The following is a 17823-nucleotide window of genomic DNA, read 5'->3' on the forward strand; positions in this document are numbered from 1 at the left end:
GTTTGCCAACTGGAAACAAAATTGGCTTGACAGTAGGTGACAGTGGGCGGTGGTGGAAGGTTCCAAGGGCTAAAATCCTGCTTGTGTATTCACTCCTTGCAATTTAACCCTTGGAGTCCATCTCTCTTATGATAATCTATTCTGCTCTCCCTAAAAGGTTAATATATCCTTAAGACGTGGGGTCCACAATTGTACGTCGTACTCCAAGAATAGTTCAGAACCTGGCCTTTGTATGGCTGATTCATAAAATAGCTCAGAGTACAACAGGACCTGGATCAGATGGGCCAAGGAGTGGCAGATGAAGTTTAATTTAGATAAATGAGAAGTGTTGCATTTTGGTAAAGCAAACCAGGTCAGGATTTATACAATTATTGGTAGGGCCCTGGAGAGTGTTGGCAACAAAGAGACCTAGTGGTGCAGGTGAGTTGTCCCTTGAAAGTGGAGACTCAGGAAACAGGGTAATGAAGAAGACATCTTGCACACTTGCCTTCATTGATCAGAACATTAAGTATAGGAGCTGTGACGTCATGTTGCAGGACATTGGTGAAGCCACTTTTAGAATACTGCGGACTAATCTGGTCACCCTTCTCTCAGAAGGATGTTGTTAAACTTGAAAAGGTGCAGAAAAGATTTATACGGATGTTGCCAGGACTGGAGAGTTTGAGCTGGAGGATGAGGCTGGATATGCTTTGAGCTGCAGGCTGACAGGTGACCTTATAGAGGTTTATAAAACCGTGAGGGCATGCATTGGGTAATAGACAAGGCATTTTTCCAAGGGTGAGGAAGTCCAAAACTAGAGATCATGGGTTTGAGATGAAAGGGGAAAAATTTAAAAAGGATCCAAGGGGTCACTTTTTCACAGAGGGTAGTGCACGTATGGAACAAGCTGCCAGAGAAATTGGTAGAAATCGGTACAATTACAACATTTAAAAGGGCTCTGGATGGCTACATGAATAGGAAGGGTTTACAGGGATATGGGTCAAATGCTGACACATGGGATTAGGTCAGACTAGGATAATTGGTTGGCGTGGAAAGGTTGGACTGAAGGGTATGTTTCCATGCTACATGACTCTATTTATGCCTTACTTACTAATAAGGATGAACTCTCAACAATAAAATTCTTAAACATTATAGTGATGGAATAGATGACAGTGTTTGGTGCACTGCTGAGACATTGGCAGATTTTTTACTCGTTTCAATTATGCTACAACTGATTTAGGAATAGTTGATGCTCACAATGTTTGCCCAAACACAATGTGTCTCATGCCTGAATACCAGCATCCACAAATACTAAGCATAACATTTCATTGAAACAAAGATCAAAAAATATTTGATTAGTCAGTAGTCAGAAATATACAATAGAATTTAGTGATTTTTTAAAAAGCAAACATATTTTTGTGTCAGAAATGTCACCTTGCAAAATTGATAGCTAATAAAGGATCGTGAATATCTTCGAGTTCAAGGTGCCGAGCCACTATAGACTGCACTTTTATCAGGCTTTCTTTAGTAGCTTGTTGCTCTGGAACAGTATGTTCACAGGTCTCAGTCTCTTCTCTGTACCGAAGACGGGACTGAAGTGACTCCAGGAACAGTGCATATAAGCTCTTCCTTTCTGCATCTGTAGTCAAATCAAGAGTGAAAACACAATGTCAAATGAATAGCCTTTATGAAGAAAAATATTCAGAATTTCAGTGCAATAGATCTATATCTTAGTGATACAGGGAGCACAGAAGATGATTAGAAAATGTAAAAGAATGAACTTCTTGCAAGTCCTAGTGAATTGAATAGCAGGGCCAGTTTTAAACCTTTTTCAACACATTTCCTGCCAGGCAGTTTCATGGGTACCTGACAGCTAGATTAGAAACAGCCAGCAGGGGATCTTCAACAAGTCAGAAATCACAACAAGGGTTGTAAGGAATATTTCATGGGTAATGGGAACGTCACATTGTTAGGAGTGGCAGGTATTTAGGGGAGTACTTTCTCTCTGACTTTGCAGCGGGAGAGTGCAGAATCAAACATGAATGAAGAATTGGCCTCAAGTGAGAGTTCAATTGTGGTGTGATTGAAAAGATAAACTTGGTGGGTCAGAGAAAGAACTGCTGGTTAATCTGTGCACAAACAATGCAATAAAATTACTTGCCTCACCGGTCCTTCTCGGAACCTTTCACAGTCCAGGATTCCCAAGGGTTGGGAATTCCAGAGTATAATCCATAGAAATGAAACTTACGTTGTATTTTTAAAAATATTCTAATGACAGACCGTGAAAGCAGGTTAGTCACCAAACCGCCATTAAAAAGTGGGCAAGTTGAGCATTTCCTGATTTTTTTTTAACCCCGAGCTGCCCCAACCAGTTACTGTTAACTATTAATCCATAGAGTCACAGAGACATACAGCATGGAAACAGACCCTTCAATCCAACTCACCAGATATCCTAACTTAAGTTAGTCCCATTTGCCAGCACTTGGCACATATCCCTCTAAACTCTTCCTATTCATACACCCATCCAGATGCCTTTTAAATGTTGTAATTGAACTAGCCTCCACCACTTCCTCTGATAGCTCATTCCATACATGCACCACTCTGTGTGAAAAAGTTGCCCTTTAGGTCACTTTTATATCTTTCCCCTCTCACCGTAAACCTATGCTCTCCAGTTCTGGACTCCCCAACCCCAGGGAAAAGACTTTGCCTATTTATCCTATCCATGCCCCTCATGATTTTATAAAACCTCGATAAAGGTCACCCCTCAGCCTTGGATGCCCCAGGGAAAACAGCCTTTTCAGCCGCTCCCTGTAGCTCAAATCCTCCAACCCTTGCAACATCCTTGTATATCTTTTCTGAGTCCTTTCAAGTTTCACAACATCCTTCCGATAGGAGGGAGACCGGAAATGCACGCAATATTCCGGGGTAGGGTGGGTGGGTGGGGAAGACCAGTGTTGGAGGGAGTTGGAGAGAGGGGAAGAGAGAGAGAGTGCACGTGAGAAAGTGCGCAAATGCAAACGAGTGAGAGAGACAGCGGGCGAGGGAGAGAGCGCATGCGTGAGAGAGAAAGAGAGTGAGAGAGCACCCCCGAGCGAGGACACAAGCAAGAAAAATGTAAAGGACAGCACGAGAGAGAGCACGCGAGAGAGTGCACAAGAGCGAGAGAGCACGCCCGAGAGTGATAGAGTACGCAAGAGCGAGAACAAGCACGAGAGAGATTGTGCAAGCGTAAGAAAGAGCTCGTGTGCGAACGAGAGCATGAGACAGCGCGCGAGGGAGAGAGCGCATGCATGAGAGAGAAAAAGAGACAGAGAGAACACCCGAGTGCAAGCGAGAGTGAGCGTGAGAGACAGCATGAGCGAGAGCGCGAGCCCGAGGGGGAGAGTGCGAGCGAGAGTAAGATAGAGTGCCCGAGCACGAGAGCAAGAACTAGCACAAGAGAGAGTGCGAGCCCGAGAGTGCGAGCGCGAACGAGAGCGAGAGAGAGAGAACGAGCAAAATACAAAATAAACACCTTTTTTTTTCCTCACAAAGGTTTGTGGCATGGAGACAAAATGGGAACAAATACATAGAAGTCATCTAGTTTTTTTTAGTTTCATCCCTAAACTTCAAACCTCGTAGAAGACTCTGAGTGAATTGCCTAATCCATCAGTTCAGCATTGAACTTGGTGGGGAGCAGGCAGGGAGGAACCCTTGTTATTGTCTTGACTATTTTTAACTTTTTATTCTAGCTTTTATTGGTTCTTCTGCCTTTGATCACTTGCATGAATGGATCCCAACTGTCTAAACCTTAACAGTCCATCATAAATAAATTAAACATAAACACCATTTGTACTTGCTTTCAAGTAGGGATAAACCCCTTGTTGTATGAAATCCTACTTCAGTCTTCGAGACTGGCAGAATTCATACTCAGACCTCAGTTTCAGGTTTATAATGCTCAGTGAATATATCAAACTATGAACAGGGGAATCATGAGATGTAATAGTCATGTTTTCACTGTAGGCTTTTTAATTGAAGCAGCCAGAAAAATAAAAATCACAACTTAATAACTTACAAACAGTTTTTAAACGCAGAAGCAGATTACCAACTTGCCCTTTGGATGGAAAACTGGCATTGCAAATCAGCCACACATCAAATAAATTGTGGATATTAATGATAGATATTAGATTCATTATGGATCTGATCTCATGCTCCCTCAGGCTACAAATGGTGGAGCATAGAACATAGAAAACATAGAAAAATACAGCGCAGTACAGGCCCTTCGGCCCTCGATGTTGCGCCGACTGAAGCCTACCTAACCTACACTAGCCCAATAACCTCCATATGCCTATCCAATGCCCGCTTAAATGACCATAAAGAGGGAGAGTCCACCACTGCTACTGGCAGGGCATTCCATGAACTCACAACCCGCTGAGTAAAGAATCTACCCCTAACATCTGTCCGATACCTACCACTCCTTAATTTAAAGCTGTGTCCCCTAGTAACAGCTGACTCCATTAGCGGAAAAAGGTTCTCACTGTCAACCCTATCTAAACCCCTAATCATCTTGTACACCTCTATCAAATCTCCCCTAAACCTTCTTTTCTCCAATGAGAACAGCCCCAAGTGCCTCAGCCTTTCCTCATACGATCTTCCTACCATGCCAGGCAACATCCTGGTAAACCTCCTCTGCACTCGTTCCAATGCCTCCACATCCTTCCTATAGTATGGCGACCAAAACTGCACACAATACTCCAGATGAGGCCGCACCAGAGTCTTATACAACTGCAACATGACCTCAGGACTCCAGAACTCAATTCCTCTACCAATAAAGCCCAGTATACCATATGCCTTCTTCACAGCACTATTTACCTGGGTGGCAACTTTCAGAGATCTGTGTACATGTACACCAAGATCCCTCTGCTCATCCACACTACCAAGTAGCATACCATTAGCCCAGTAGTCCATCTTCTTGTTACTACTACCAAAGTGAATGACTTCACACTTAGCTACATTGAACTCCATTTGCCACCTTTCTGCCCAGCTCTGCAACTTATCTATATCCCGCTGTAACCTGCCACATCCTTCTTCGCTGTCCACAACTCCACCGACTTTTGTGTCATCCGCAAACTTGCTCACCCAGCCTTCAAGCCCCTCCTCTAGGTCATTTATAAAAATGACAAACAGCAATGGTCCCAAAACAGATCCTTGTGGAACACCGCTAGTAACTGCTAGTCCACTTTAGCAGTCCACTCCCATCAGACAGAAGCACACTGCTCGATGCAATCCTTGTGTCCTCTGGCCACAGCAGTTTGGAGTGGGATTTGAACTCAAGGCATTCCAAATCAAAGACAAATATTATTTTGCTGCAATAGTGCAGACCCAGCAATTGTATATGTGTGATCTGATTAATAGATCACCAAAGTATAAGGCTAATCTCAACTTTGAAGCCTTATGCAAATAATATTTTTAAGCATTCCAATTTTTTTCTTGTACAACAGGCATTTTTTTTTATTGCATACTGCGCAAGGGATGGTACTTAGCAGGTGACAATGGATTGAGCTGATGCATGGTTAGAGAATAAGAAAAAAAATTGTTGATGGCTAGCATTCTAATTGGTACTGCCCTATGCTGCAGCAGACAGAGCAAAAAACACTGCACAAATTTAGATACCTCTGTGCACTATTCACAGCAACAACCTCCTACTGCACAATCATTAGTAAGTGTTATTTGTCGTGAGGGAAGCAGCTAAGTAGGGACGAAAAAACATTGAAGAGATGCGAAGGTATGTTCAAGAATAAGCTACAATTCTTGAAAGTGTTATGCATGGGCACCAGGAGAATAAATTAATGCTTCGGAATACACAATACTTTATAATCGGGAACAGGATTATTATTAATCTAATTTGGAAAGAGAAGAATAACTTGACTTATTAAAGTGACAAGTTATAATGACAGGACAGTACAGTAATTTCAATTCCCCTGATGCTCCGTGCATGGAACCACATCACTTTTAAAAGCAGATACAGCATCAAATACCTCAAGACGAGGTTGAGGTTATCTGATAATTTTATACATCAGGTATGATTCAATGTTAACAACCATCTCTGACAAAAGTGACTGCACTTCAAAACTACCTCACTGGCTGTGGTACATTTTGAAACAATCTATGGAAGTCATTTTCAGAAGAAGTTGGTGCATTACAGCTAATTAAAAACTTAAAAGTTAATTACACTTAGTTTCCTTGACCTCAACCCAAATTTTAAATCACACATTTTTATGTCATGCACAAGATCGACTTTGTTTATTAAACAGAGTTTAAACAGAGTACATTGAACAATTGCTGCCCGAGAGATTACATCAGAATGCAGATGATTCATATTGGAAAATATATGCAGCAGCTAGAGTATGATTTCAATTGAAGTATCATGGGATCCCCACAGTGTGAAAACAGGCCGTCCAACCCAACAAGTCCACACTAAACCTCCGAAGAGCATGCATCCAGACTCATTCCCTATCCTACTATACATTTCCCATAACAAATGCACCTAACCTACACATCCCTGAACTCTATGGGCAATTTAGCATGGCCAACACACCTAACCTGCACATCTTTGGACACCGGGAGGAAACCGGAACACCCAGAAGAAATCCAAGCAGACACTGGGAGAATGTGCAAACTCCACACAGACAGTTGCCTGAGACTGGAATTGATCCTAGGGCCCTAGTGCTGAGACGCAGCAATGCGAACCATTAAGTCATCGTGCAACATACTCTTTTTTTTAAAAAAAGGCAACATTGCAATATTGGTTAATTTAATATTTTGCATTGTTTAAAAAGTTGAATTTCATAAATTCTCCAAATGGTAAATTGCAACTCTGAAATGACTAAGATGAAACCTGAGCAAAAAGGTTTATTTAGATGATCACTATTATATCAATGCAGTTACTTTCCTTACCTCGGTGGGCATTTTGCATTGGGTGGCCTGGGTTGTCTTTACTTTCCAAATTCTGAAGCAGCTGCATTGATTTGCCAGCCATAATAATTTGCTTTAGCACTGGCTTCAGAAAGGAGACCATTGTGTGCTGCTTACTGGAATTTTCCTGATCCATGCCACAACTGCTGCCTGCACCATCACCTACATTTTCATCGATTCCAGTTTTTTCAGATATGCTGTATAATGTACATGTAGAATGCCAGAAATCCCTGTGATTCACTGGGACATCCTTGTTCCTAGCGTGCAAAACAATAATGTAAATAAAAGTAGAAAATCATAGACTTAGCGTTTTAAAGGCATAGCTACAGTGCTGCATTGGCTCTTTTTAATACCTATAATTAACACAAGTACTTAAGATCACTTGCAATATTATTTGAATCCTGTTGCTTATCTGTCAAATAATAAGAGGCAAAAATCCTGCCCCATCTATTTATCTTTTATTATAATGCCATCATCTTTCAAAGAGCATACGTCCAACATTCTGCTGTTAGCTGTAGCACTATTTAACATGTGTAATTTCCCAGCAAGAATCTACAATACTGGTCCAACGCCACAAATTGAAAATGCATTCTCAATGCCTCAGATGATTTTAGACAATTTAGAACTACAAAAATCACAGAAAACAATGAGGTCGTTCAATCCAGTAAATCTGGCTCACCCAAAACTAATCTAATGCTTGATATTATTGAAATGGAAGAAGAACTGCAGAAAGCTACAGAACAGATATTTTGGAGTTCTTGTCAATGGATCAAAAAATCTTAGCACCCAACTTCAGTGGGTAATAGAGAAGGGGGACAGAATGTTAGTCATTATTTCAAAGGGAATGGAGTCTAAAGTAGGGATATTTTGCTAAAACTACACAGGCATGAGTCAGACCACATCTAAAATACTGTGAACAGTTTTGTGTCCCTTATCCAAAGAAAGATATTCTAGCATTGGTGGCAGTCCATAGAAATTCATCAGGCTGATACCAGATATTTGACAGTCTCAATGCTGTTATTCACTATCACCCTTCAACTTCTTCCCAGTCCATGTATTTCAATTCCTCATTTTTTCTTTCCAAATAACATTACCTGATCTGTCAGTCTACTATCCAGTCTTTCCTTTTTACAATCTTCAATGTCTGCCAAACTTTACTTTTATGCCTACCTATCACCAACAAACTTCAACACTTTAAATTTAAATCATCTAGATACATTGTGAGACCATGAATCCTGAATATTGTAGTTTGAGAATAGACAGTCTAGGATTCTAAATTCACCTTCTAATATCTTAGCCAAATAGATATTACTCAAGTCTCAATCACAATCAGTCTGTCAACAAATGATTTGACAACAATTCAGTTGCGTGAGTTATCAAATACCTATTCACACCTGATAAAGTGCATTTTCAGAGAGGGGTGTGGCAGAGGAGATAGTGTAATGGAAAATAATTAGAGGTGTCAATTCTGGAAAAATATCTTCCACCAACCCAAATCCTCTTCAGTGTCATTGTAGCAATCAAAGGTGGGTACTGGACAGGCTGTGATTGGATCTTAGAACAGTGAGGACTGACTTGATTGAAATGAACAAGATTCTAAATGGTCTTGACAAGGTGAACATATAAATGATGCTCTCTCTTGTTGGTGAGTACAGAACTCTAGGTAACTGTTGTAAAATTAAGGGTTGCCCGAATTCATTTCTCTCAGACAATCGTGCACACTCTGCCTCAGAAGGCTATACCATTGAATATTTTTAACACAGAGGTGGATAGATTCTTGTTCAGCAAGGAAATCAAAGGCTATTGGGATAAATGGAAATTAAGAATTGGAAACAAAACCAGCACTACCATGATCTTCTTGAATGATGGAGCAGGCTTGAGGGGCCAAATAGTCTACTTCTGCTCCTATTTCATATGTTCATGAGAAGAACTCCTTGATCAGCTGGCTCAACTACTCACCAAGGCATCAAAAGAAACAACCATTTGGAAAATGTAAGTTGCCCCAACTCCAACTTAAAATCAGCCTGTTAAAGACTCCCTGCTGGAGTCATTACCAAGATACAAAGATTCCTGCCAGTTTATTTTAGAAGCAGGAGTTCTGTCAGCTATTCAAAATTCTGAAAGACTTGTTCTAAAGCACAGGACAATGTAACAATTCCAATATCTACTCCTATTAAGATACACTGTCTTACCACTACAGCTCTGCTCCACAACATTTTTTTTCTAAAAGCAGACTTTTTTCTTCCCTTATACAAGGTCAAATATGGATACCAAGATTAGCTAGCTCAGCACTGACCAGGAACTAATCAAAATGCCTGTATAATTTAGTAGCACAATTAGATTGCATAATTATCAGTCAACAAAGCTAAACCATTCATCTTGACTAACAAAATATCACAATGTCTAAAGGATAGCCAAGTAATCAAAAGCAATTCATATTTTTGACAGTATACTACCTTTGGATAATGAATTCTTTAGCAGGGTCAGACAAATTTCCGTGTACTATCCACTCATCCACAATCTCGAGATACGGCCTTACAGTTTCTACCCATAAAGAAAAGAGAAGCGATACCTGCAAAAAGAGGGAAATAAAGATAGTTTAATCTCAAAGTACAAAAAAGTTAGCCTCATAATTAATTCTCACGGTCCCCACCCTATTCCCATCGAAATGGAAATGAACTTTTCTCTTCTCAGTCACTGTTTTTTACCCCCAGTCACTTGGCCAAGGTATCTTATGAAGATTCTTATCACTGAATGACACCATTTCATTACTTTTTCTACCCTTTCTGCATAAACAACAAGGCACATTGGTCACCCTGCCATAAAACCCTTGTAACTGCCAACGCAATCTTAAATTTAACTTTGTTACTGCTCACTAATGCCTCAACTGAATCCGAAATATCTCGACAAATCTGTGTCCATCTCACAGCAGTTAACTGATCACTCAAAAGCATTAAATTTCATCAACAATGTGTACCTTATATTAACATTTTTATTTGTAATATTATGACATTACAAAAAAAATGTTAAAATAGTCAAACATGGTAAAATGGATCAGAAAATGCTGAAGAAACTGAGCAGGTCTAGCAGGGTCTGCAGTGAGAAGAATCTGATAGGACTTTTTCAGAACAAAAATTCAGAAGAAGGGTCATGTCAGACTCAATGTGAATTGCCTCTTTCGACACAGATGCTTCACAAGCATTTTCTGTTTTTATTTCAGATCTCCACCATCCATTGGTTATTTTGCTCTTATCTGATCATAAACAGAGTTGAGTTAATTTAATAAACTGAACTGTTAAAATAAATGTATTGCATTCTTTTGAGGGATGTGGGGGTGTTCTGGCAAAACCAGCATTTGTTGTCTATTTTAAACTGACTGGCTTGCCAAGCTATTTCAGGGAGCAGTCATAATGATGCGAGTGTGGAGTCACGTGTAAGGCAGACAAAGCAAGAATGGCAGATTTTCTTCCTAAAGGACATTTACTTTATAACAATGATATTATCATAGTCATGACCAAGGAGACTAGCTTTCAATTTCTGATTTTATTTATTGAATTCAAATTCCCTGGCCAAGTTCCCAGAGCAAAAGGCCAGACCTCTGCCAGTGCCATTATCACATGCCACCACCCTTAGGATTTTGAATGTAATAAGATATTCCAAAGTTCTTCACAGGAGCAGCCACCAAACCATGTAAAGGGATACTGGAACATGAAACCAAAATATTAATCGAAAGGAAAGGTATGAGGAAGTGTTTTACAGGAAGAGAGAGGTGAAGAGGCAGAAAGGTTTAGGAAGGGAATTTCAGAAATCACCTCATTGTTATTTTATTGCAATTTTTCAAAAATACATCCTCATTATAAACAAGATGCCATGCAAATTAGTGAAACACAAGTTTCCTGATGCTAAGGTGGTACAAAGGCTTCCTTATCAGAAATGAGGGGCAGGCAGAAAAAAATAAGTGAGCTGGGTAGTGCACAGAATCAGTATCTTTTGATAAACATCAATTGAAGTCATCTGGAAATCCATTTCTGTGGAAGAGGACAGGATGGAATTCAGATAATCTACTAACTAAGCTCATAAACAGTGTAGCAAATACATTTCTTTATAGTACTAGCCAAACCACTTAAGTGTGAAGGACTTTTAAATTCTTTTGTGCAGCCATTCACACGTTACAAGTTAGAAGGAGACTGTATGTGGCCTGCACAGAAACTAACCACACAGCTTAGTGTGTACATTGCTGTAGACGTGCTGTAAAAATGATGGTCTGACCCCTGCTACTTAATGAGGCAACCAACTTTTTACAAAAGAGAAACCATATAATAAAGGGCACAAACACAAGTACATAAACATTTAATCTTTCAACATAATTAGTAGAAAATAGATTTTCACTCACTACTTCAGTTCCACACACAGGATTTTGATTCTTAGCATTAATATTATAAAAGGTGTACTCACCGTCTGCTCAGAAGCTTCTCCTACACTGTCATACTCAATAATCGCCTTATATAGAGTATTCAACAGATGCGAAGCCCTGATTACATTTGGAGTATCAGGTGGAACCTCTGCTATTCCTGTACTGAATACTTTGTGAAGTATCTTAAGTTGAGACAATCGAGGAGCCAGTTTTTCAAGTACAGCTGCCAGAGTCACTGTCTCATCTTAAAATAAAAAAAGGTTGTCAGTGACAGAAATATAAGAAAAAAAATTGTAGAACCTTTTAGTTAGTGAAGTTAGTGAACCAAACCCTACCAAGAAAGAAATGAGTTCTTACATGCAATATTTGCAACAAGACCCAAAACAATTAGATGTGGAAACCCTGACAAATTATGTTAATGCTCAACACTAAGTGATATTAGTGATGCCTTCTTGCACAGGACACAAATGACTGACAGACTCCTGTACGAAAGCATTATGCACAGCCCAGTCAGCACATGCATAAGCAATCTGCCACAGAGCACTGACTGACACTACTGGGATCTTCATTGATAAGGTAATGGTTTGTCCAGCTCCCTTCGGCAGGAAAATGTACGAATGCCACATGAGTAATTGAAATTACAATTGGGAACCATAGGAACAATACAATGTTCATAACTAATAATTTTCTCTATTGTCAGCCTTCTTAATACTGGCTAGACTGGAGGGATGTGCAGATCCAGAACAGCAACCATCCTTATTCTCCCTCACAATACTTGTTTACCAAATTAAAGAAAAGTGTCAGTGCATTGTGCAGGAAAGAAATTGGTTGTTCAATAAATAAGCTGAGTATATAAAAGGACAGAATAACGGAGTCATCACAATATAAGCGCCAAAATTCACTTACAGAATTTGACATTATGCAAAGTTAATTCCCTGGAACTGTGAAACTTGCACAGTGAGTGTAAACTGTCATCTACCAAAGCAAGGATGATGATATTACATTAAACTGTGGATAATCAGTCACGTTTATTTTTATAATGAAGCACAATTTGTCTGACATTTTCCTGCTTCTTTGTTTCTACTGAGGGATACTTGTTAGGCTAATGTTTATCTCCATCAGTGCACTTAATTCTGATAAGTGTACATTACAAAACATTTTGAACAAAAATAAACCATATCTACGATTATTGTGCCTTTCATAAAAATGCCCAGAATGTGTTAGGATAATAATTGTAACAAGACAAATCTGTAAAAGAAACTCAGGCAAGGGAAGTGTTAACAGAATGTCAACATATGAAATACCTTTAGTTATCATACACTTTTCAATGCTGACAAGTTCCTCCTTGAAGCTTAGAAAGTATTTATGCAAGGCCCACACAAAAGATTGGTATGTCCGAAAGGGGGGTTCATTAAACTTTTTAGAAGTGGGTAAGGTTCCAAGTGAGCAACTTTCAGAGCTGTGTCCAATAACCTCATCCATGAACTTCTGCAGTCTGAACACAACTTGCCCATATGCTGCTATCTGCTCCAATACTGCTCTCAGGCAATTCTACAGAAAAGGGAAAATAGTTTTTAGCCCATCGACAGGAGGAGACACATAACCTCAATCACCAGATTTGCTGATTATGCTTGCTTCAATTTGAAACTGCACCAGCATCAAACTAAGAACAGCACCATCACGTTTCAGCAGACTTCTACCACTCACAGCTGTTTGACTAGAGGGACACTTAGGCAATTTGAGATACAGGAACGAAAGTATATTCAGAAAAATATCAGATAAACAATTATCTCGTCATGAATAAACAAAACATTATTGTGACAAGAGGAGTACTTTATATACTGAAAACATTCCACTAAAGTAAACACACGAAAAATATCATTTCTTCCCTCAATCTATTAGATCGAGCAACCAGTTCCAAACAAATGAAAATTTGTAGTTTGTAAAGATCATGCCCGGTCTATTGATACTGCACTCTGATTGTTCTCAGGAGACAAAACCAACACAAAAAAAACTCAGACATCAGCAGAAAGTCTGGAAATTTCTTTCAATTGCACAAAGTAATCAAACAATTTCCAGGAGACTACTACTGACAGACAACACAGTTAGGCATACTAAACACCCTAGTTATCATCCTAAATCCATAGGGTAACAAAATGATAGTAAATGAGAAATGAAAACATAATTATAATGGAATTGATTGGACTTTGCGTTTTGGAGTTGACTCTCACCTAAATAAGCCAGTGACAATCCTAACATCTTTAACCCTTCAGTCTTGCCAAGTCAAAACCCTGGAATTCCCTTCCTAACACCAATTTTGGGATACCTATAGCAAATGGACTGCAGTGGTTCAAGAACATAGCCCACCACTGCCTTCTCAAGGGCAGTTTGGGAAGATCCATAAGTGCTGATCCAGCAAAGTCACATCCTATGAATGAATTAATAACATGTCAGACTGCATTTCCACCAAATAGTGGCCTTAGTTCTTCAATAAATGCAAAAATAAAAAGATACCATGCCCGAATGGTTCACAAGGGACATTTACTTCATAATTCACTACATTTTAAAAGCTTTGAGAATGCACTGACATAATGTGGCACTGTAAATACAAACATTACAAAAATTGATACTTGCTAAATCGTATAGACAAATGTAACATGACAAAGTTTGAATTTATTCTTCAACATAGCAAAGTGCACTCTGGTGTTTATGACTGGAACAGCAATAACATCAACTACAATGAGTTACATTTGTACAGTGCCTTTATGGTAATAAAATGTTTGTTCGAATCAGTAGGTTCATAAAGGAGAAAAGCAACATACAGAGTTGGTGAACTAGAGTCATAGTATTCCAAAGCATGCGTCGAAGAAGCGGAATGTAAAGCTCGCAATGGTGGAGTGATTAGAATGGGGGGATGCTCAAGGGAATGAAATGAGGCCAAATATCTTTCAGGTTGTGGACCTGGAGGACAGTACAGCAATGAAGAGGTGCAAAGTCGTGCAGAGATTTGAAAGTCGGATGAGAATTTTAACATCAGGATATTGCTTGACCAGGAACCATTTTGTCCTTGAGCACAGCAATGATAGGCGAGTGAGTCTTGGTGTCAATTACAACTTAAACATTAGACCTTTCAATGATCTTAAATGCATGGAAAGTGGTTAACAAAGTTAACTTTTCAGAGCACATTTTCTTTCTCAAAACTAGAGAACTGTTTGAGATGTGAGAGTTTAAAGAGAGTTTAAGGGTTACTGCGGATTATATCTGCCATAAATGCTGTTGGATGCGAATCGTATCCGATCAAATGGATCGGTTGGAGAGACAGTTAGAAGCAATGAGGAATTTGCAACAGCAACACTATGTGATGGATGGCAGTTATAGGAAGGGGGGAAATCTCAGATACAGTCACGTAGATGGGTTAACTCCAGGAAAGGTAAGAGAGGTAGGCAGCTAGTGCAGGAGCCTACTGTGGGTATACCCATTTCAAACAGGTATGCCATTTTGGAAAATGTAGGGGATGATGGATTCTCAAGGGAACGTAGCACAAACAGCCAAAGTTTTTGGAATTGAGACTGGCTCTAATGCAATGAGAGGTACGTCGGCTTCCAAGAGATCAATTGTGTTAGGGGATTCTGTAGTCAGAGGTACAGACAGACATTTCTGTGGCCAGCAGTGAAAAAGTAGAATGGTGTGTTGTTTCCCTGGTGCCGGGATTCAGGGTGACTCAGAGAGGGTGCAGAATGTTCTCATGGGGTAGAGGGGCCAGCAAGAGGTCATTGTCCACATTGGAAGCAACAACATAGGAAGGGAAAAGGTTGAGATTCTGAAGGGAGATTACAGAGAGTTAGGCAGGAATTTAAAAAGAAGGTCCTCGACAGTAGTAATATCTGGATTACTCCCGGTGCTACGAGCTAGTGAGGGCAGGAAAAGGAGGATAGAGCAGATGAATGCATGGCTGAGGAGCTGGTGTATGGGAGAAGGATTTACATTTTTGGATCATTGGAATCTCTTTTGGGGTAGAAGTGACCTGTACAAGACGAATGGATCGCACCTAAATTGGAAGGGGACTTATGTACTGTACTGGCAGGGAAATTTACTGGACCTGCTCAGGAGGATTTAAACTAGTAAAGTGGGGGAGTGGGACCCAGGGAGATACTGAGGAAAGAGATCAATCTGAGACTGGTACAGTTGAGAACAGAAGCGAGTCAAACAGTCAGGTCAGGCAGGGACAAGGTAGGACTAATAAATTAAACTGTACTTATTTCAATGCAAGGGGCCTAACAGGGAAGGCAGATGAACTCAGGGCATGGTTAGGAACATGAGACTGGGATATCATAGCAATTACAGAAACATGGCTCAGGGATGGTCAGGACTGGCAGCTGAATGTTCCAGGATACAAATGCTACAGAAAGGATAGAAAGGAAGGCAAGAGAGGTGGGAGGCTGGCATTTTTGATAAGGGAGGATATTCCCAGAAATACATCCAGGGAAGTTATTTGGGTGGAACTGAAAAATATGAAAGGGATGATGATCACCTTATTGGAATTGTATTAGTAAAGGGAATGCTGGATGACTAAAGAAATTGAGGGTTTGGTTAAGAAAAAGAAGGAAGCATATGTAAGGTATAGTCACGATAGATTGAGTGAATCCTTAAAAGGGTATAAAGGCAGTAGAAGTATACTTGAGAGAAATCAGGAGGGCAAAAAGGCGACATGGGGTAGCTTTGGCAAATATAGCTTTGGTCTGTCTGTACCTCTGAATGTGAATAGCGAATGTGGTCCCATTGTTCAAGAAAGGGAGTAGGGATAGCCCTAGTAACTATAGGCCAGTGAGTCTGACTTCAGTGGTGGGCAAAGTCTTAGAGAGAATGGTAAGAGATAAGATTTATGAACATCTGGGTAGGAATAACGTGATCAGGGATAGCCAGCATGGTTTTGTGAAGGGCAGGTCGTGCCTCACAAACCTTATTGAGTTCTTTGAGAAGGTGACTAAGGAAGTGGATGAGGGTAAAGCAGTAGATGTTGTGTATATGGATTTTAGTAAGGCGTTCGATAAGGTTCCCCATGGTAGGCTAATGCTAAAACTTCGGAGGTATGGCATTGAGGATACATTAGAGGTTTGGATTAGGAATTGGCTGGCTGGAAGGAGACAGAGGGTAGTAGTTGATGGATTATGTTCATCTTGGAGCGCAGTTACTAGCGGTGTACCACAAGGATCTGTTTTGGGACCATTGCTTTTTGTTATCTTTATAAATGATCTAGAGGAAGGACTTGAAAGCTGGGTAAGCAAGTTTGCGGATGACACAAAAGTCGGTGGAGTTGTGGATAGTGAGGAAGGAAGTGGTAGGTTACAGCGGGATATAGATAAGTTGCAGAGCTGGGCGGAAATGTGGCAAATGGAATTCAATGTAGCTAAGTGCGAAGTCGTTCACTTTGGTAGGAATAACAAGATGATGGATTACTGGGCTAATGGTAGGCTACTTGGTAGTGTGGATGAGCAGAGGGATCTTGGTGTCTATGTACACAGATCTCTGAAAGTTGCCACCCAGGTAAATAGTGCTGTGAGGAAGGCATATGGTGTACTGGGCTTTATTGGCAGAGGAATTGAGTTCCGGAGTCCTGAGGTCATGTTGCAGTTGTATAAGACTCTGGTGCGGCCTCATCTGGAGTATTGTGTGCAGTTTTGGTCGCCATACTATAGGAAGGATGTGGAAGCTTTAGAACGAGTGCAGAGGAGGTTTGCCAGGATGTTGCCTGGAATGGTAGGAAAATCTTATGAGGAAAGGCTGAGGCACTTGGGGCTGTTCTCATTGGAGAAGAGAAGGTTTAGGGGAGATCTGATAGAAGTGTATAAGATGATTAGGGGTTTAGATAGGGTAGATACTAAGAACCTTTTACCGCTAATGGAGTCAGGTGTTACTAGGGGACATAGCTTTAAATTAAGGGGTGGTAGGTATAGGACAGATGTTAGGGGTAGATTCTTCACACAGCGGGTTGTGAGTTCATGGAATGCCCTGCCCGTATCAGTGGTGAACTCTCCTTCTTTATGGTCATTTAAGCGGGCATTGGATAGGCATTTGGAAGTTATTGGGCTAGTATAGGTTAGGTAGGATTCGGTCGGCGCAACATCGAGGGCCGAAGGGCCTGTACTGCGCTGTATCCTTCTATGTTCTATGTTCTATGACTACAGAATCCCCTAACACAATTGATCTCTTGGAAGCCGATGTACCCCTCATTGCATTCGAGCCAGTCTCAATACCAAAGGGTTTTTACAAATACATTAGGGACAAAAGGGTAACTAGGGAGAGAATATGGCCCCTCAAAGGTCAGCAAGGCAGCCTTTGTGTGGAGCCACAGAAAATGGGGGGTATACTAAATGTGTATTTTGCATCGGTATGTACTGTGGAAAAGCATATGGAAGATACAGACTGTAGGGAAATTGATGATGACATCTTGCTGAATGTCCATATTACAGAGGAGA

The 17823-nt window shown here is 40.4% G+C and overlaps 1 protein-coding gene across 2 annotated transcripts in view; it reads right to left on the reverse strand.

The window, feature by feature from the left end:
- Positions 1-17823, reverse strand: part of tubgcp5 (tubulin gamma complex component 5) — an 80269-nt gene that overhangs the window by 18988 nt on the left and 43458 nt on the right. For both annotated transcript variants that reach the window (XM_060826843.1, XM_060826844.1), the window contains 5 exons: positions 12652-12898; positions 11389-11591; positions 9390-9505; positions 6916-7190; positions 1414-1618 (listed from right to left, as the gene is read on the reverse strand). In XM_060826843.1, coding sequence (XP_060682826.1) covers positions 1414-1618; positions 6916-7190; positions 9390-9505; positions 11389-11591; positions 12652-12898 — 1046 coding nt within the window. The remainder of the gene's footprint in view (positions 1-1413; positions 1619-6915; positions 7191-9389; positions 9506-11388; positions 11592-12651; positions 12899-17823) is intronic.

The sequence above is a fragment of the Hemiscyllium ocellatum genome, chromosome 6 (genome assembly GCF_020745735.1).
Source record: "Hemiscyllium ocellatum isolate sHemOce1 chromosome 6, sHemOce1.pat.X.cur, whole genome shotgun sequence".
Taxonomy (NCBI): Eukaryota; Metazoa; Chordata; class Chondrichthyes; order Orectolobiformes; family Hemiscylliidae; genus Hemiscyllium; species Hemiscyllium ocellatum.